Below are 20,748 nucleotides of genomic sequence, written 5' to 3' on the forward strand. Positions count from 1 at the left end.
CTTCAGCATTCTGAAAGGCTGCATGAGAAAAGCTGGGGGCAGGGAGCCAGTACAAGCTTCTCCAGAACTTCGGTTTTAATGAACCCTGTTCATTAAAGCTCCTCTGTTAGAGGAGTTTCATCATCTTTTAGCATCTATAGCCCAAAAGCTTTTCAAAACCCCTGGAAATTTATGATGCAATTAGATAGAAGGAAAAAAAATCCATTTATATAAAGGAGCATCTCCTACATAATGAAGTACTTGCTGATTTGCTTCGGGTTACGCTGAAAAGGCCTACTTTGAGGCACTGAATTCTTGAGGCCTCAGGTTTGTTTAGATGAAAGGAACATTTCCTGGCAGCTGCAAGAGCAAATGAGTACCCAGTCATCCACCCTAATTTAGGTTATGTAAAGCGCAGTGGGTGTAAGCCACACATGTGCCTTCTGAAGGCAATGCCTGGGTTGCGCTCCTGTCGGCTAGCTTGGCTGCCAGCATTCTTCTCCCTCCCACGTACCTGTGCGAGTAAAGCTCTGTTAAGGAAGAAATATTTCACATCACAGGGCGTGACACTGTGTGAGTACTGTACAATGATCTAAGGTGCCTCTTGCTTCAAGCGATCATGGCATTCATCCAGCTGTAGTCAAAAAATGCATTCTCCTTTCGATATAGGCACTTTTTTGGGGGTCTTCAACATAGCATGTAAACACAGTACCCTCTTTGAAGCAGAAAAGATCGTGATCACAATATTCTGAAATAGGTAGGAGACTGATAAAGGTCCTTCTACACAGTGTGACTTTTGTGTTGGAGGTCCCTGTGCAAGCTCCAAGAGAATCGGTGTGTTTGCTCAATGCACAGTGGCACGCAGACACACCGAAACAAGCTCTGACCAGACCAGCACTGGATTCAGCAGCAGGGAGGTAACTGGAGCTGTGTTCTGTGCTGGGTGGTGGGAGCAGTAAGGGCAGGTGTGGCTCTGAAGGGAAAAGTGAGCTCTGAGCTCAAAGTGACAAGCAGGCAAGCACGAGGAGCATCCTACTGACAGAGGGATAGAGGGGAATGGGCTCAGGGCATGACACTACCCCAGCTCACTTGGCTAAGCAGCAGTGGGGTGCTGTGCCATCTTGGGGTACCGGGCTGCTTGCTTACAGTAAAATTGCAGCAGCTGTGGTGGTCTTGAACTCGGAAAAAATTGATCCAGTTCTTTGTTCCTCTATGTGCTGTCAGACCACCTCCCAAAGGAGAAAATGACGAGTGGTGGTGTCCTCCATGCTCCATGCAAATTACTGTCCTTCATTCAGTGTCCTTCTAGCTGCAGTTCCATGATTTTGTCCTCAGTAACAGCAACTGTTACCAAAGATTACTACATTTGAGGGAAAAAAACACACCTAGGTTGACTAGCGGTGATACATTCCAATCCTTGCTACTCAGAACTGCTAGCAGTGCACCTGCTCCAGCACACCGAGTGAGAGCTGGAGGTATTAGATACCTGCAGAGGACCCAGTAAGGAGTGTGCTTTAGTAGGACTGAGTTACTGTTGGGAGAGAGGTAAAGCTGCCAGGAAAGGACAAGGCTCCAGTGACTGTGCTTCCCATTTTTTGCTTTTGGCAGGGCTGAGTGCTGAGTACATTACAGACCTTCTGGAACAATCTTTTGGACAACTAGCTAGACAGCTTGACCATGACTTAGATCTTCATTTCAGTGCCGGTGATAAATAAGAAACTGTAATATTTCGTGCAAGTCATTGAACAACTTGGTGACTCAATTCTGGCTCTGCACAAGGGAAGGCCTGTAAATATGTGCCTTTCATGAAGTGCTTTTGACCTTCCCACTCAATAGGCACTGCACCAGCATTCTCAGATTCCATATTAAGCAGTGATTTCTGGAAACAGACAAGACAAAATTACAACAGTACATCAGGCGCCCGAAAGCACAGGGAGGCTCAAGTACCTACCACACACTACCACGTGCACTAGCTGGAAAAAATCAAACCTGAACAGGGTGACACACCGCGCCACATCAGGTCCTTCAGCTACGGAGTGCTGTTCGGTGCTGTAGATTTACAGTCACTACCTTTTTCTCATTGCACATACCAACACTAGTTCCTTCCATGTTTTAGACTAACCTCTTTCTGGACTACTGCATCAATGTCATGCACCAGCACCCTGGCACAGCACCCTGCTGCTGTTTTTCTTTTCTTCGATAGCTAAGCAAAAGTCCTGAAGATTTTTATCTGTAGAAGAAGGGAGATAGAGAATATGTTGATTATTTCAATTTGGATTTTCCAAGAACGGTTCAGTTGGGATGCCTTCTGAGGATCAGTGTATGGATTTGCAGGGTATTGGTTTGTTTGTTTTTAGAACATTCAGTTTGGAATTGGAAATTACTGTTCACATGGAATACATTACATGATGACGATTACTATTACTCAGACAACAGGGAATCTAATTTTACATATCCATAAGGCTCTTCACATACGGAATGGAGTAAGAGGAAGATGCAAGTGCCTGGGACTGCCTCAGGGCTCTAATTACTTCTCATACTTCTGAAGGGAAAAGTTCCAAGCTTCTTGAAAATTGGGAACTGGGTGCACGATATCACCTCCCTCCATATTCTTCCACTTTTGGCCCCTTGACCTGGAGAGGCCTGGTGACAAAAATGAGCATAATAAGATGGGGAAAGACATCTGAAGATTAATGAAGCAATATACTACATATATCTGTTTCAGTGTAAGTGGCAGAAAGTCTTAATTCAGCTACCTCATTCATGTTCAGATCCTGGACTTGTGGATAGTATGACCCCATGCTTGCCAGCCATTTGCATGATTAACAAATTTGTATTAATTTGCATATGTACAAACAGAAAATTCCTGCGTACCTACAGAAAATTCGGCTCCCTGCTGAATTTGAAACAGTTAGATGGTTAAAAAAGCAAACATTTCTTTATTATCTGCTTACCATGTTTGTGCATTCAGAGAACAGTTACTGTAGTTCTGATCTACACCGTACACTTGTGCAATTATGCAGATTCGTGATGAAGTACTGGAAGTAATCCTCCCCTTCAATCCTGAGAGAAGCAAAACACCAAAAAAAGGAATGCATCCCTGGAGTCATGCAGGATGTGCTTCAGCTTAGTCAACGTTTGCAGGTGCAGGTCCCAAGATCACAACTGGATCCTGAGCATGTTTATGAGGTCTCATTAATTGTCACTGCAGTTTCAGGGACAGTCTCACACAGTTCTGAACTGCCACCCCACAAACTACTTTTTTATTTTTAAATGTAAAAATAAATTACAAGCGTTGATGTAGGCATAGATTATTATTTTTATTGCTCTTGTTAAAAAGTCAGTGTATGAATTATGGCACGATGGTGTAAAAATGCAACGTTATGGAGTGCTCTAACAGTATGAGGTCCATTCTAACAAGGTTTTAAATATGAAGCATGAGCTTCAATATGGATTTCCAAATAAAAGCAAGCTTTTGAGGTAAATGGATTAATAATAATTAATCTGGAATTTTAATACTAAGTGAAAACAGAGTGGATTTGCAAGAACTAGCCATATTTAAGACATGACAGAGTCAAACAAAGATTTAGAAATTGAACAGTAAATTCTTTTTTTCTTTTTGAACTACATAGAGGTATTCGTTTTGCACAGTAGATGAATGTTAAACTACAACCACAATGCATCAGAAGAACTTCCATGAAGAAAGGGAAAAAGCAAAATAAAACCTTTTCTGCACTGCCAGTCAGAAAACAAAACTCTGTGCTTTGAAGTTTTAAAAATAAAAATAACAATTTAAGAAGGAAAAAAAAAAGTCACATCTCCTGGGTAAATCTCCACCAAGACAACACAATGATGCCTATTAACTCTGTGCTTGGGGATAAAACAAAACTAAACAGGACTATTTAATTCTGAAGCAAACCCAAACAACTGGATATCCACAGACATTATTGCACTTGTAGCAGTGGTGCTTCAACTGGCCTGAAAACTACTCTCACCATATTAAGGAAACTGATGTTTTTTTTACATGTGTAATCATACTCAAGAGAGGCAGAAGAATGGTGTCCTAATTCAAACTGCCATACCCTTTGTAAAGCAGTTTAAGAATCTCTGGCACAACATGAAACTCTCCAAATGCCTCCAATGCTTAGAAAAAAGTCTTAAAGAACAACCTTACCCAGAGGATGGGTGGGCATAGAGTACCAAATAAAGAGGAAAAAGAGATTGTGGGCATTAGCTTCCCAGCAAAATGATGTCTTACATCACACAGCAGATCAGAAATAAATAAAATGAAACTTGAGGAGTCTGAATATAAAACCTTGGATAATGTTGCAGGAGTCACAGGCTTCACCAAACCAATGTCAGTGTATTTTGTTAAGCATAACGCAATTACTATATACATTATGTACGTTTAGCAGATAATGCCAACTAACAATACACTAAACTAATGGATGTTAACCAAAAATATATTAAAACAACATACTTATGAAAACAGATGGCAACCCCTAATTACGCGTAGTTACATATGACAAAGTCCAGCTCTCTGGAGTCCAATAGACTGACACCTTCAAGCATCAGGAAACAGTTATCTGAGGCATAAACAACATAATTAACAGAACCAAGTCAAGCTGCAGGGGAAGCACACTGACAAAATTACCTCAAGTCCAATCACAAAACTCTCCAAATTTTACCACTGCATAGCTGCAGTGAGGCAGCCATCCATTCAAAGGTTTTACACTGCCATATTTCTTCAGAGGAGCTTCTACAGGATGTGCTATTTAGCATGGTGTTGATCTACACACAAAATATGTAACAAACAAAGCACTTAGGTTTAGAAGCACTTATGGAAGAATCCATGACATCTTTACAGCATATTGTGTATGAACGCACACACTATTAATTTTCTCTTGCTTATTATGATGTGGCATCTTACTGTTCATAGCATTTCTACATACTAAGAAGAAAGAGCCATCTCCCGGAGGAACCAGTTTCTCTGATCTGGGCAGCCACCGCACCTGTATCTTGCTTTTTGCTACAGGACGGCTTGTACAATGAAGGTAACAGTGTCAAATCCCCAGGAATCATGACAAAAAGAACCAGTTCTTCCCTTCTTTTTTGCTCAGCTTCTCTGCTCTGTTACAACAACAGATCTCAGTCAGCGTCCAGGTGCTCTTGCCTAGTGAGCAGAGGTTTCTCATCCGTGTCACCAATCTTTTTCCGCATCTCTTCCACTGCCTTCTGCAAAGCTGTTCGCTCCTGCTCAAGAGTGAGAATTGACTCCTTCAGTTTGCTTTCATTAGTCAACAAAAGCTCTACCGTGGCTTCAAGGTTTTGGATCTTTCCATTAGCCACCTTTCAAAGTAAGAGGGAAGAGAGGGAAAAAAAAAAAGAAATTAATAACTGATAAAATACATTCCAAAATGATGGAAAATTGCAAAAGTAAAACGCAAGTCTGAACGCTATTAGACCTGTGCACTTCAGACAATTACTATAGTGTTCCTTGTAACAAGAAACCTCTCTCTCTCAACTCGACTGCTTTGACACATTCACAGTTAACCTTACAATATAATGCAAGGTAGATCAAATGAGAAAGTTATTAAGTCTGCAAATTACATACCAAAGAATGGCAGGTTAAGATAAGTCTCTGCATGGGCCAGCTGGAAGACATTTTTGTCCAACCACATTTGTTGAATTCTACACTGTTTGCAAAGCAAGAACAACTTAGCCCGTTAGTTACACCTCATTTCTTCTCCACATTGAGTCCAACAAATGTTGGACTTGGAGGCAAGCAAGATGAGGATTTAGTGTAACATACAGACAGACAACAAATCTTGAAAAATTCCAGTTTTTGTGTATTCCTCATTCTCCTTCAAGAGGCTGCACATATTGCTGTGCTAATTCATGGTGAAACAAAGCATGAGATCATTCAAATTCATCACATGAGACCTGAAGCTGAGGTGCTTTGTCAAAAGCAGAGATCTGTTTGGAAGTTTCATCATGGATAACATTCGAAAAGACCATTTGGGTGGTCTCAACTTTCAGGGCAGTATTTCTTGTTTCTGATGAGCTCACTGTTCTTGTAATTATGGTGGTTTATCAAGTTCACACTTTAGGGACAAAATATGGACAAACCATGACCCACATGTTTTGGTAATGTATTTTCCTCATGTCAGCAATGGGTCACCTTTCACCATAGGAAAGGAAGGCTAGTGAGACCCACCTAAAAGAAAAAGGGACTGCTGCAACACTACAGATAGTTCCCCACCATGATGCTAGGTGCTGAGTTGCACTCAAGTGAAGATGAGCTTTTAAAACAAAATGCTTAGGGCTGCAGAGTCTTTAAGGGCAAGAGGGTGGAAGATGTCCTGATGCAGGTATCTATATAGGACATCTCATCTTGAATCTCATCCCAGAAATCCCTCTTCCCTGTGCCGCATTCAACCATTTCCTTGCCGATGTGCCTGAAGCTTTATGAAAATGTCTTGCAGAGGAGTTTCTCTTGTTCTGAGATCTCTAAGATTCATCCTAGCACCTGGAACAGGCTCACGTTCAGACCTCACACAGTCAGAATTTACATATTAAGCAGACTTTTGTTAGGAAAAGCAACCTGGGTCTGCACTGCTGGCTGGCTTTAGTTGTGACATAGGACCAATGGCTGAGAAACCTGAACTCCTTCCTTCACCTACTGCCTTACGAAGTCTATGTCTTTGACAATAATCTAGAGGCTGAAAGCTGCAAACAGAGCACATTGTCTGCTTCTTACCCTTGAACTCCCTTTATTCATCAAATTAATTGTGTGGTTGGAAGTTTTACAACAAATGTCCTGTTGTAAAGCAGCCAGAAAGCTGACTTCTTGAACACTTAAGCAAAGAATAACCCCTACAGAGACCAGGTGTACTGCCTCTCAAAAAAGCTGCAGACTGAACAGGCACAGAACATATATTAAACATTATTATTTCATATATTATCTAAGCCATCTAGATAACAGTTTAAAAAATATATATAAATAAAACAACAACACCCCAAATCTTGCAAGACAGACCACTTTACAGACAATAAATCCCATAGATGATGCAGCCCTAATTTGTGACACTAGCATTAGCTTTCCCCTTCATAGTAGATTAGTATCCCCCACTGTAATAACGTAGTGACTGAAAAATGTAAAAATAAAGTTGTGAAAGCACCTTACGTATTTTTAGTCTTTTATAACTATGATTTTAATTACAAGAAAAGAGAGTGTACAGTGAATCAGCTTTTCACTAATTGCAAGCACATGCTCTATCCACAACCTACTCTGAGAATTTCTTTAAACTTTAAATGTTAAACTAAATAAAACAATAAGCGGCCAAGCTTTTAGGTCACTAGACCAACCACCAGCCTCTTCTGTGCCTTAGTATGAGACGGTGTCTTCTGAAAAGGTCGATAAATTAGAATGTTAAATATGAAATATAAATCGTACCTGCAGTTCTTCCAGGAGATCAAAGTTCTGTTTGCGCAAGCTACTGTTTGCCTTTTCTAATTTATCCAGTCTCTGATTGTCATTTAAAGATGAATCTATAAGCTCATCCTGAAGCACATGGTATTCGACTTCATAAGCTTGCAACTGCTTGGCAATATCCATTTCAAACACCTGTTGTATATAGAAAAGTTATTAGGTGTTGTGAAGATAAAAACTATATCTCATTCAATGCCTTAAATCCCATGGATCTAGACTTAGATACGTAATTGCTGTATACAAAAAAGACAATTTTTGTCATTTACATTTCCTACTCTGGAGATGGCAAGATTGAGGAAGTAGAGTTCAATACAATGGCATTGGATCTGGATTCTATTTAAAACTTTACTACTAATTTACTGTCTGCCTTCAGCAAAATCACTCATGCTTTCAAGAAATGTAGAATTTGTAGGGCATTCCCTTTTCTAGATTTCAAATTTAATGCATCTCATTTTGGCATAAAATCTCCTGGACATATTCAGAATTAGATGTCACGTTAGAAAAGTGCAGTCCAAGCCGCTGTGCCATAAAAGTGTAAGACTTTTGCAGCAGCACAGCAAAATGAAAGCTTCAAATGAAGAACAGTAAACATTACTAGGTTTATTTATGATTCTACTATACTCTGAGAGGCTGAAAGAAAATGAAATAATCTATCCTCACACAAATACACCTTAAATGTTATGTAATGTAAAAACATATTTCTATAATTATTAACTACAAATCACTGAAATGAGTGCTCAATCTTATACAAGAGTATTAAGAAAATCTTGGATTTTAAGAGCAGATAAATAAATTGAGAGACACCCAAGGGAAAAAAGCCCTGCTATTGTATTTTCCTTTCTCTAGGTTTTGGCAAACACCTGCTTTCAAATTATTCAGGAAACATGATTCTAAGGTCCCCAAGACAGTTATCTCCCTTGAAAGCAGGGAAAAAGCAGCTAAATGGAATGGACAAGTGGCCAATAACAGAATATATCAGAAACCAAACTCAAGTTGATTTTAAAATGCACCTGGGAAACAGCCCATAATTAGAAGTGCATGGGTTAGCATTAGCGAGGTGGGGATTGGGCTCTTCTCCCACGCACCAACTGATAAGATGAGGGGAAATGGCCTCAGGCTGCACCAGGGGAGGCTGAGGTTGGATGTTAGGAGAAATTTCTTTACTGAAAGGGTTCTACGTCACTAGAATATGCTGCCAAGGGAAGTGGTTGAGTCACCATCCCTGGAGGTCTTCAAGAAATGTGTAGATTTACAACTTAGTAACGTGGTTTAGTGGTAGACTTTAGTACTAGGCTAGAAGTTGGATTAGATGATCTTAGAGGTCTTTTCCAACCTGAATGATTCTATGATTATATTATTCTTTTTATATTTAAACCTCTTGTTGTTTATAACTCTTGGAAATGAGTCAAAAAAATCAAGTGCTATCTTAAATATCTGACGAAATATCAAGAATTATTTCCTATTTTGTTCATCTGCGCTGCAGACAAACTGTTAGATATAGTTAAAGAAAACATTAGGTTTATGAAATGGTCATGACACCTGTTACATATGCTGTAAAGATAATCTCAAGTGGTTGTACAGAAGAAATACAAATCTAAACACTGAAGGCTGAAACACATTTCATCTGGGTTCGGCTATACATATGGAACTCTCTTTCTGCATGCTCTGAGCATCTCTGGAAAAAACGGTACAATTCAGCAGGGCAGACTGTTAGCTCCTCTCACCACCTCTGCCACTTCTAGCCTTTCTGCTCTTGAGAAGGGAGGGAAATCCCTGCCGTCATACCCAGAGTATCATATTTGAAAAGGATGAAACATGAGGCAAATCAAAAGTTGGACTTGAAAGCTAACCAACTGAAGGCAAACTAAGGCATGTAATCCCACAGCCACGCTGCAGAAGGGGTGAGGAGGATGGGGATTAGCCCAGGAGCTGTGTACGGACTGCAGGGCATGTCGACCTGCTGCTCTTTTCAGCCATTATAGACAAAGTCAACAAAGGGAGGTCTCTACTTTTGCTAATGCGAAGTCAGCATTTGTGAGGCTCCTGTAATTCAGCTTTTGCTCCAGAAATTAACTTGGAGAGCCAGATTATTTGGAGATGTGAAAACTCAGCAGGCTTTTAGCACACCTTGCTGCTTTTTTGTGGAGTGCACCGCACATGGGTTGTAATATTGCTGCCAGTAACAGCCATTATGCACACCTCTGAAAAAGTAAACATTTTCATTAAGGGTTCATAAAGTGATCATAACCAACTTGTACATGTAAGAATACAGAGGTGCTACACCAGTCATATGCTTCCAAAAGATTTCAACATCTTCAAAACTACAATAACAAAATTCTTCTCAGCTGGAAGTAACACATCGTTGGGGTTTTTCTGCCAAAACCTTGTTTAAAAAAAAGCCTTATTTCTTTTGCATTCTACTCATACGTTCAGATAATTTCATACCTGACTAATGGTCTTTTCCATCTGTACCAAACCCAAGTTGGGGAGAGTGTTTTTAATAAAATCAACAATAGTTTCTAGGTTCTCATGCTGCAGAATCAAGGGCTTATGGCTTCCCAAAAGGCTTAAGGCTACTTTAAATATAGCCTCTGATCCTTGAAGGAAGAGCATATCTGTGAAAACAAACAAAAAACAGAGTACATCAAGCAAGCACATTTTTTGACACGAATATTAAAACAATAAACTGTCCAAGGATAACAACTTCTCCTAAGGGCAATCTGGAGGCTAGATATTTTCTGCCAGACACGTCCTTTTGTTACTGAGGCTACAGCTTTAGATATCTTACAGGATCAGCATTATTACTGTGAACAGCACACTTGACTAACAATCAATTATTTAATTTGTTCAGTGAGTTTTCAACCAATAAATCCAATTCAAATTTAAGCTAAACACATGTAATAAGCCAGGTAGTCAAATTTGGCAGCATTGCTGCTTTTTGTGCACGTACTAGCTTTGTGGGCTTTTTTCTTTTGAAATATTCATGGGAATGAGGAAATAAACCAGCAATTGTGGAATTTACTGCTAAGTCTTCAGTTCTGAACTTGAACAGAATTCTACTCCTGATGACATTTAAAATCTTCATAACAAAGGGCAAAATCTACACCTGAAGAAGTAACTGAAGATCTGAAGTTCTGTACTTTTCTGCTCTGGAGGACAATGCTGCAAGTTCTCAGTGAGCCAACTCTGAGCACACAAGACTAAATGCGCATTTTTCAGCAGTATCAAGTTTAATGGGCATGTGCTTATTTTAGTAGGTGTCTCAACCACTTACATTAATATTCTAATAGCTATACGAATAAGTACCTTGAAATCTTAGTAATACAGCTTAAGTGCTAATATTACAGGTGGCCCTGCAGTGACAGCACCCTGGCATACATTCAAGCACACTGAAGCCACAGTATATAATGTCTTTTTACTTCAACTCCCTTTCTTTTCTTTTCCTTTACAAATTTCCTCTGTCTTTATAGAGGCAAGATTTGGAGGACTGCAATCAAAGCATCAGACAAGAACCAAACCCATTTGTCCTCCCCAGCCCATCAATATAAACAGCGTTGCCTTGCATTTGACTTTCCTGCTACTAGAACTCAGAATCCTCTACTGGTTTTACTGAAAGATTCACTACAGGCAAAAGCATCTAACATACGAAATGGTATTGGTGGACAAGCCTTTGTTACACTGGGCTTTCATTAGGACAAGTGCTGAAAGTTGGGCATATAATTAAAAAGTAAAATGCAGGTTTTCTATTTGACTCATAAAACAGTCTGTAGGTTAACCTCCTTCTAGCCCACTGCTTTGATGTATCACTTGTAAAGAAGAAAAGATAATGTAGTTTTATTCCGTATTTTCTAAGTATATTTTTATTTTTAAAAGGGCTTTACTTTTCCCCTTCCTTGCATTTGAAGCTATGAATGAAGCCACAATCACTTACGAAGTAGCACAATGACACCAAATAAATAGTATGTCTTCATGATCAAAAAAAGGAAGAAAAAAACACACAATAAGGGAAGTGATTACTAGCAAAACCACAGATATCTCTGATGTAGTAAAGAGCATATGAAAACGCTGGATAACTGCCTTTCTTAGTAAAAAAAAAAAAAAAAAAAAAAAAGTTGTTTTTTTTTTCTTTCCAAATTTGTATCAGAATGAAATCCCCCTCTTGCGCTCTTCTACATTTTATGTTGAAGTTGCAACTCATTCCACTACTCTTTCTCCCTCTTCGAGAAAGAAAAGCACAAGTACTAACCAACCATAAATCTTGGCTGCCATTCATCCTAAAAGTGGTGTAAAGTTGTTCAACTCTGATTCAACATGAAGTCCAAAGGCAGCAATGATTGGAAAGGGATAACAGAGTAGGCATCTGCCCCAATTGCAAACTGAAATAGTACATTATAGGAAAATGCCTTATAGGGAAAGCTATATATTATGACATGGGATGCTAAAGAACAGCTGGGAAACACTAAGCGATTATAAAACAGAGCTGAGAATAACATACATCTATGATTCAGCACTTGCCCACAAAGACTTGTAGTTTAACTCAAGGTGACCTGTAAGTTGTTAACGAACGCCTGTATGAGCTGAGCTGGTAATACACGGCTGAAATCCTTCTCTCATTTAAAATAGCAAGTACTTAACAAAGAGCCATTTGTTATCCACTCCCCACGCTTCCTGTTAGGTGGGCTGCCAGCCAGTGACAGCACAGTGAAGGTACCCAAATTCATGGCAGCGTGACTGGCTGCCCAGAGGATTTCAAACTCAAGTTTTATCTATAATCTTGAAACAAAATAAAAATTTTTCCATCAAGTCTCCTCCACTGATAAGTAAATAGGGGTATTAAAGAATACATCTTTGTTATGCTGTACTTTCATTAGATTCTACTCAGAAGTGCTGAAAGTTGGCCAGATAATTAAAAAGTAAAATACAGTTTTTCTATTTGACTCATAAAACGGTCTTTAGGTTATCCTCTTTCTAGCCTACTGTTTCTAGATAGTATTTGTAAAATACTCAAAAAATACATGCTCTATGTAAATCTGTGGGAAGTGTTCTGTAACCAGTGCATTAAATAGCAGCAGGGCTTCACATATCAAGGGTTCATAGACAGCACGTTAGAAAATGGCAGTGCACTCAGTCTCAATAGCCTACAGATGAGTTACTTAGACTTTAAAGGCAACATTCATCTCAAGAATTCCAAGAAATGAGCATTGAAAGCATACACACATTCTGCAAAAGTGTGTGAACACTGGGGTCAGACGTGGTTCGATCCTGATTTGTAATAATGCTAACAGCAGCCACCAATAAAGCAACAGACTCAGCCTCTTTCAGATTTACATTTGCTTCAGTCTTCAGCATGGATGAAGACAAGATTTTATTTTCCAATGTACAAGAATCCCCAGGGCTCACTATTTACATAATTCCAGTAACCATTGTTTTAAGAAACTTCTAAATACTTTGAGACATTAAAAACTTGCAAGTGTTGGTTATGCTGCACTTTCTTTCAAGGAAACAAAGATTTCAGGTGACAGTTTCAGTCACACATGCTTTTCTTTCTTGACCTAAAATCTGCTATATGCAGATCATATATCTTTGCCTTCTATTTTAATGTAAAAATCTTTGCTTTTTAAAGCTCTGCAATCCTCCAATGACAGATAAAATACTAATCTGCATATTAAGGCAGAAACCCAAATATACTGGATACAGAAGGCCCTTTTATACTCTCAGTGCAGTTAATAGCTCAATTCAAAGACTGTTATTATTGTGTGCAATACTGTGATAGATTAAGAACAACCGAAAGATGAACTGATGATAATCCCAGTATATGACACTTGCATACAACACCTCATTTAGTTTCTAAATACTATCGTTGCCAGCTAGATATTTGTCAGTGGAAGTTAACCTAACTGTTCCACAAAATAAATAAATAAAATAAATAAAAATACTGTTTTCCCTGGAGTTAAGATCCTAATTACAGGACGTGTAGTTCTACTTAGCATACACCATCCTTATCACTGTGATTTCTTCTAACACTATGTGTAGCATGATGTTAACCAGAAACAGGACTAAATCTTTGTTGGCTTATCTTGGAATCTACATTTATTATTTGTTACTGTGGTAGGTGAGACTGTAACTTTAAATGACAGGAAATTGTTAATATTAATCATTGATTAATTACATCTCCTAAGTGAGACTGACTAAGGAAAATGCAACTGTGTTCCTATTAGGAGACAGAAAGCAAGAGGAGAGCTCCATTCTATCCTGCTCATCATGGAAGATCCAGTACAACATAATGAAATCAAAAACCAAGTAACTGAGAAGGAAATAAAGCATCCTTTCAAATACCAAACAATCTATGGAATGCATCCATAAAATGGCATCAAGGTAAATTCTTAATGTGAATTTCAATTAAAAAATAGAACACTACTCTGTAGATTCCAAAAATAGGTAACAGAATTGACTTTAGAGCCTAAACACCATATGCTTCAAAACATTTTCCAGTTTTTGGAAAGTAAGAAGATTATCTTTCAGGCTAGAAGTGTAAGGATAACCAACAGTAGTTTAAAAGCTCTGTGCTTCCGGAGAGTAAATCTGTGATTAAACTGTAAGGGCCACCCACCTCCGTGCATATTCTAAGAACATAACCTTCCAAATCATTTTCCACTGACAGTGTTGGAGGTGATGATAATGGAGTAAGTGGATATATTTCCTGAGATGATGCCTTGATTATGTCTCTCTTCAGCCTGAAACTAAGTAATTCTAGGTGTTTAAGTGCCTTTGTCATACCACTATGCTTTCATGGCATCAAATCTTACACACTCTCTACAAGTGATTACAGGGTGGGAAATGGTAACAGATGAAAAGATGGGGCAATTTGGAACAGTCATACATTCTTCTCTCTTTTCATTTTATTGCAAACTCTATATGCTCTGTAGCATGAAGTCAGTTTTGTTGTTCTGTTCATCAATAGAAAGCAAATACTAATTCTGAATGTCTGAAACAGGTTGGGTGATATGGCATTCCTAGTAACAAGATTCCAAGTACAAGGTTTCAAAAAGAACATATAGAACTTTTATAAAGAATTACCAAACACCCTGGCTACAAATCCAAGGGGAAACTGGGAGGCAAACATGGTGAGAAACCAGGGAGCTGCGTAGAGGCTGGGGCCAATCTCATGTTCCTCAAGGTGGTTATAGAGATCTCGATGGTAGTCATGAAGGAGTCGGGACAGTTGATACATCTGGATCTACATGGATAAAGAATAAAGATTTAAAAAAAAAAAAAAAAAAAGAAAGAAAGAATAAAGATAAATATGTTTTAACAGTCACAGTAGCAAAGGCCATGCTGCACACTCTTACTAAAAACTGTGAAAGACACTTGTCAACTGGTGTTTGGACTGGCTTTTGTGAAGAACAGAAAGACTCAGAAACCACTTAGAAGACCCAGGATGTGTCACCCATGAGTCTACAATAGGCTTATATGCATGGTCATCTGAACCTCATACAATATATAGCTTCTTGCTGTTGTGGTTTTCATAATTTCCCTGGTACCCCTTTTTTATTTGAAACTCGTGCATTTAAGTTGATATATTCTTCCAGATCATCATCTGCATTCTAGAGAAGTGAAATTAAGTTCAACTCTAGATGTTGACAATGCTACCTATATTGTTTTATTATAATGTAACATTAACATTCTTGTATTAGAAAAACAAATCATACCTGTAAGATTGTCATGTCAGGACGATATTGTTTTCTCAGCCCCACATCAAACATGAGGAACTTTAGCATTTTAAAAGCATCTTCTTCGCTCATATGAAGTAGTAAAACTCCTGCTACAAAACTAAGGCCCTGGCAGTATCCTACTTCCTGGTCCAGAAGAGAATAGGCCTTCAAAATATTGTAGAGGGACAGCTGCCCAGCTCCCAGCTGTGCTGAGAAGTACGGATGTGTTGGAAATGTGCGTCCTGTGAAAATAGCAGAGGTTAGTGATTTACACTAAAGAATAGCCAAAAACACCAGAAAACCCATGAACAAACAAAACAACAGAACAATGACACAAAACTTGTCACGTTATCAAATTGAACAGTCTTTCAAAAGGTAGATTCTTTTGGAAGACAGATTCTGAGTCAACCTTCAGGAAGTCTGTAAGAAAGTTGACAATATAAAACTATTGATTCATACTCTACAGCTAAGGGTTTCTCTAAGTAGTTTTGCTACAGTAGCTGCAAAATGAATTTGGAAATTGCCAGAGAAGACAGGCTCTGGGATGGGGACAGACTGCTGTGTGGAACAGCTAAGTATCTGGTCCTTGTGACTGGAACTTGATCAGTTTGTTCAAGGGCTTATAGCAAGGAGGTGGTTGCTTAAAATAGTGAGACTCAATTCAGAGGCTCAGTGACTCACCCAGTCCTCTTCTGTCAAATTAAACAGTGTTAGATTTTAGATAACTATTAGGATCCAAACATAGATTTACAACACCCAAGTTCTCTGGGTCAGGGTTCATTCTCTTCTTTTCTTCTTGTTTTTCCTTCCAGTAAGTGCATCTCATCACCTCCCACCCCATCTTGGTCCCTCCCAGTCTTATGGGTCCTTCCTTCTTTCCTGCACCACGAAGCTCAGACTCTTACATGAGCTGATCCAGTTCACTAACCTGGCAGTAGAATCCCATTTTTGGGGGCTTAGTTCTTCTGCCCCATCACTCCACTGTACTGAGGTGCCCCATGAGCACCACCACAAGTGACAGGTGCTTGGAGAGCAGGAGTGAGTTGTAGGAGCATGACTTTTTCCCAGTAGTGATGGGCTTTGGATTTATTTGCCACATTTCTTTAGATTCCAGCCTCTGGTAAACAGTATTAGTTCCAGAGCTGTAGCAGTAAAACTGAACCATTCCCAGCCTTTCAGTTCTGGAACACGATGGTAATTTCCATCCCAGACTGATTTACCTGTGTAAACTTTCATACAGAACTGGAACCCACATGTCCTTATAACAAACCAATCCAAATAAGTAACTTAAATGATTAGTTTGAGCCATGATATGTAATCAGGAAAACAGCAGTTTGTGCAGTAGCTTCTGGGCCCTGTTCCTCTGAATTCTTGAGCTTCTGGGCACTTTTTCCCTGGGACTGCATTTCTAAGAAGCAGAGGGTGCCTGCTGCTGGCAGGTAAGGCTAAGGCTAAAGCAAGGGCAGCTCTAGCAGCTTCTTATGAACTCTGCCAGCTGCCCTTGATCTTCGTCAGGATGCTTGTTGCCTTTATTCTAGATGATTCCTGATTAAGGAGGCTCATTAAAGACCTAGATGATGGGACAGAGTGCACCCTCAACAGGTCTGCAGATGTCACAAAATTGGGAATAGTGGCTGATACACCAGAGGGCTGTGTTGCCATTCAGAGGGGCCTGAAAGGCAGAGAAATGGGCTGACAGGAATTCAGCAGGGGGCTGGAGCAGATGCTCTCCAGAGGTCTCTTCCAACCTCAGCCATTCAGTCATATCCTGGTTCTGTGAGCAGACACATTAACAGCCTCACTTCTACAGATATTTCAGAAGATGTTTACAAGGACAGTATTTTCATCTCCAGAAAAAGAGAAAAAAAAAAAGCCTCGCCCTATCACATTTCCCCTGCTACATACCTGAACTGAGAGGAAATTTGAATACTTCTTTTATTCTAGTAGTAAGTGGAGCTTGTTTTTCAGTTGCCCACTTGTTAAACACCACCCCACCCTCTAGCTCCTGGAATGCTGCTGTGCTGCCAGATAACATCAGAGCTCCTGTTTCAAGAAGACAAAGCCCGGGGCAGAGTCCTTCTGCCATCCGGTAGCTGCTCTGGCCTGTCACACAGGACTCCAGCATGCCATTTCTCAGCAGGCCTCCCCAGGCCAGGCGCGGTCACATAACTGAACGCTATAGAAGTGATGCTTTTAGCTTCCACACGTATAGGGGAGCTTGCGCTCCTTTGCAGAGACTTCTCCGCCTGAAGTTCCTACAGCGCAGTTTATAGGCAGACCTGTGGCAAGTTTCTTGTCATACAAGTCATGAAGAAAAACCGTAAGCTGAGCAAGAATAAAAATGCCAAGAAGCTTAAAACAAAAGCCAGAAAAACAACAACAGTAAATGGAGGAGTCGAAGTGCTGAACTCATTAGCTGATTTTTTTCCAAGTGCCCCATCTCTGACTTAACTAAGAATTTCAGCGTTTCCTTAGGACCAATTTCTAGCCCTGCTGAGAAGAGACTGAAATGAACTCTGATACCCCAAGAGTGCCAGGATGAGAAAGTAAGTACCTATACCAACTACTTCATTTCCAGAAAATAATGTAACAAAATTTTCTACTGTGTTCAGCAAACACCCAGTGATGAGTACAGCAGTTTCCTACACTGATAGCATCTGGAGATCAGTTTACTCTAACTTAGCAGGAAAAGAAATTATTTACTGAACATAAAGCTAATGTTCAGGAGCTGAAATCCCCACTGACTGCAGCAGTTGTGCAAATGGGGCCAGAGAAGGAAATACACACACAAAAAAAACAACCTGCACAGAACTGTGGCTTTGTTTTTGTCCATGTATTGAAGTAGCACAGCGACAAGTACACTGGGCCAGGAGAGTGGCTGCTGTACCTTAACTCTGCATCCAGATGCTCCTCATTCTCAGGAAGCAGTTCCATCCAGAAAATCCATCAGTTCAACTAAGTGTGGGCAATCCCATTATGGTTTTGCCTCACATTGTGTCAGCAAGACATTTGGGGCTTAATTTGAGAATTTTTTTTAAAAATATTAAAACTACACATTGCAAGAATGTAAGTTCTTTCTCAAGGGAGATGTGGATGCTTTCAGAAGGATTCCTGAAGATCTGTTTAAGAGAAACACTTCTAAAAATCTAATGAAACACAAGTCAAAACATGCAAATTCTTTCAAGCTGCCTATCCAATTGCACTGTTACTGCACTGTACTACTCTGTTTTAACGTGAATCATTAAGGTTTTCAGCTTCCTACTTTCATCTTAAGGAAATACCAGGACCCCATCCTTCCCTCAGCGAATGGGCTAGCAAACAGCTACCCCACAAAATCACTTTGCACAAAAACAAATACATGCAGTTACTGATTCACCAATGCCTGCAGCTATTTGTCTCTCCAAGCAGAGCACGTGGCTATGAAGAGAAAGTACTTGTGTGTAGAACCAGACAGAAAACATGAACAGCCAGCAAGCCCCAGCGCTGTGTAAGAAAACCACCCTCAGGCTGGCTATGCTTCCAGCTGCCAGTTATTGCACCCTCTCCTGTGTGAGCTCTGCCACGTTATGGACTCAGCTTTACTCAACCAACTCACTAACAAAGCCCTTCACCCATTACTGCAGCACTTTGGTGTGACAGAATCCCCACGCACATTGCCAGGGGTATCGATACCACATACGCTGACTTGACTGATGGGATGGTTAGCAAATGATCTGTGTCAGCACTTAAGTGTCTCTCAAAAAAATACTTCTGGCACTGTGCAATCCAGCGGAATTCCTAGAATCAGCGTGACCAAGTCCTGAGGGAAACAATCTGCACATATTGCAACTGCCTGTTCCCAGCTGGCCACTTAAGGCTCCCTGCAGTGTCACACACTTCCCAGTGCCACTCCTCAGCCTGGCAGGCGAGACAAATGGAGCAAAGGTGAGACCAAGCCACTCTCCCCAGCTCAGCTCACACGAGTTTTAGCAGAACTGTGCCTGTTCCACCAGATTTTTGTTTTGCATGCACTGCCTTGACATTTTGACTTTACTAAATGTTGCAAAACACTGGCTGAAAGATGGGGCAAATATTCTCATTTACCACGTAAAGCTTAGTTCACCACCTAAACTTGACAAATCGTCTCACAGTTGGGTACACGCTGAAGACTGTACAGAGTTATTAAGAAGTAGGTGCCCCTGAACAGCTCTCAGTATAGATGATCCCTATAAGACGTGGCAGAAAGGGTGGATAGCCTTCTACTTACACTGGAATATATTCAAATACTGTTTGAGTATAGTTGTAAAGAACAGAAGTACAACAGAGTAACTCTATGAGATCGTACAGAAAAGACCTAAGTGAAAATAATACACCATGTATCAGTCATTCAGACCAAACCAAGTACACATTTTCCTGTAAATTATCACGATCCTATCGCATGACATGGCGTTAGCTAACGGTGCATAAATTTCCCCAACAACAGGTTTTTCCACGGTAAATTCATTCATTTAAACGTAGTTATTACGGAACTCTTACACTGCTCCGCACAGCTCCTCAGACCCAAACCACAAACGCTACCACACAAAAGCCTTTGTAAATTCTGTCATTCTCTGGAAGAAGAGATTATTTTGTCCTTCACTATGAAAGAACATGATGAACAATGAGAGTAAAAATTACCCCATATGCAAGAGGCGACATCCTCGTGGAAAAACGAGGATGGCTCTTGGTTTCTGAGATATCCGAAATATCCAAGGCAGGAGAGAACAGTATCTTAAAAGAAATATCCACAACTCTATATTCCCAAGAATAGCCGATGGATTAACTATAAAACGTCTGATTCAGACATAAACCAGTGAGGTGTTAAAAACTTGCATCAGATGTCTTGCTTTCAAGCACTTTTGCAAAGGTAAAGGTTAGACATGTGAGCATCTGACTCAACAGCTGCATATATTTGAACAATTACTGTCACGTTAAAATCCCTTAATGACTGAAGATACCACAGAATTCTTAGCCCAGCTGAGGAGCAGCCATGTGCAGCATGCTGCCTGGGGGCTGAACCACAAAGAAAAGGGAGAAGCCTTTGTGAGGGAAGGAGAGGATGCCAAAAGACTTTGCGAGCTCTATGAAACAAATGGCCAACTCGTGGCTTCTGAAGTGGAGGGTGGAGGAGTTACTGCCACTGATACAGACCTTAACAGAACTGTGTGGGAGCAACAGCAACCGGTAACGATGTTTAGCAGTGATCCATGTCTTACAGAACGAGCTGATTTTTGGTGTTCCTGGTTTGGTGATCTTAGCCTACCCGTAGCAAGAGTCAATCAATGAAAATTATTTTACAAAAAGGAACCCCAAGCGATAAAGGAACAGGAAATGTAGAAGGAAAAGTTAAGCATGGCATAGTTTTTCTGAAGTGCATAAGAACTGTTCTTCCATGATTACATGTATTTTCAGCAGCCTTTTCTGCTCCCACCTACTGGACGCAATCCTTTCATTGCATTTAGATTTCCTTTCTTGTGCTTCTTCCTAATATTAGAAACAATTTTATATGGATTGAACAATAAATGTAAGGAAAAAGGGAAAACTAAT

At 40.0% G+C, this 20,748-nt stretch overlaps 1 protein-coding gene across 6 annotated transcripts in view; it reads right to left on the bottom strand.

Annotated features, from left to right (window-relative positions):
* Nucleotides 1–3,741: 3,741 nt before the first annotated feature.
* TBC1D1 (TBC1 domain family member 1) overlaps nt 3,742–20,748 on the bottom strand; it is a 109,326-nt gene continuing 92,319 nt past the window's right edge. For all 6 annotated transcript variants that reach the window (XM_084286088.1, XM_084286091.1, XM_084286089.1 and 3 more), the window contains 5 exons: nt 15,181–15,425; nt 14,549–14,708; nt 9,917–10,086; nt 7,436–7,606; nt 3,742–5,328 (listed from right to left, as the gene is read on the bottom strand). In XM_084286088.1, coding sequence (XP_084142214.1) covers nt 5,128–5,328; nt 7,436–7,606; nt 9,917–10,086; nt 14,549–14,708; nt 15,181–15,425 — 947 coding nt within the window. In that variant the 3' untranslated portion in view covers nt 3,742–5,127. The remainder of the gene's footprint in view (nt 5,329–7,435; nt 7,607–9,916; nt 10,087–14,548; nt 14,709–15,180; nt 15,426–20,748) is intronic.

This window comes from Netta rufina (genome assembly GCF_964035555.1).
Source record: "Netta rufina genome assembly, chromosome: 4".
Taxonomy (NCBI): domain Eukaryota; kingdom Metazoa; phylum Chordata; class Aves; order Anseriformes; family Anatidae; genus Netta; species Netta rufina.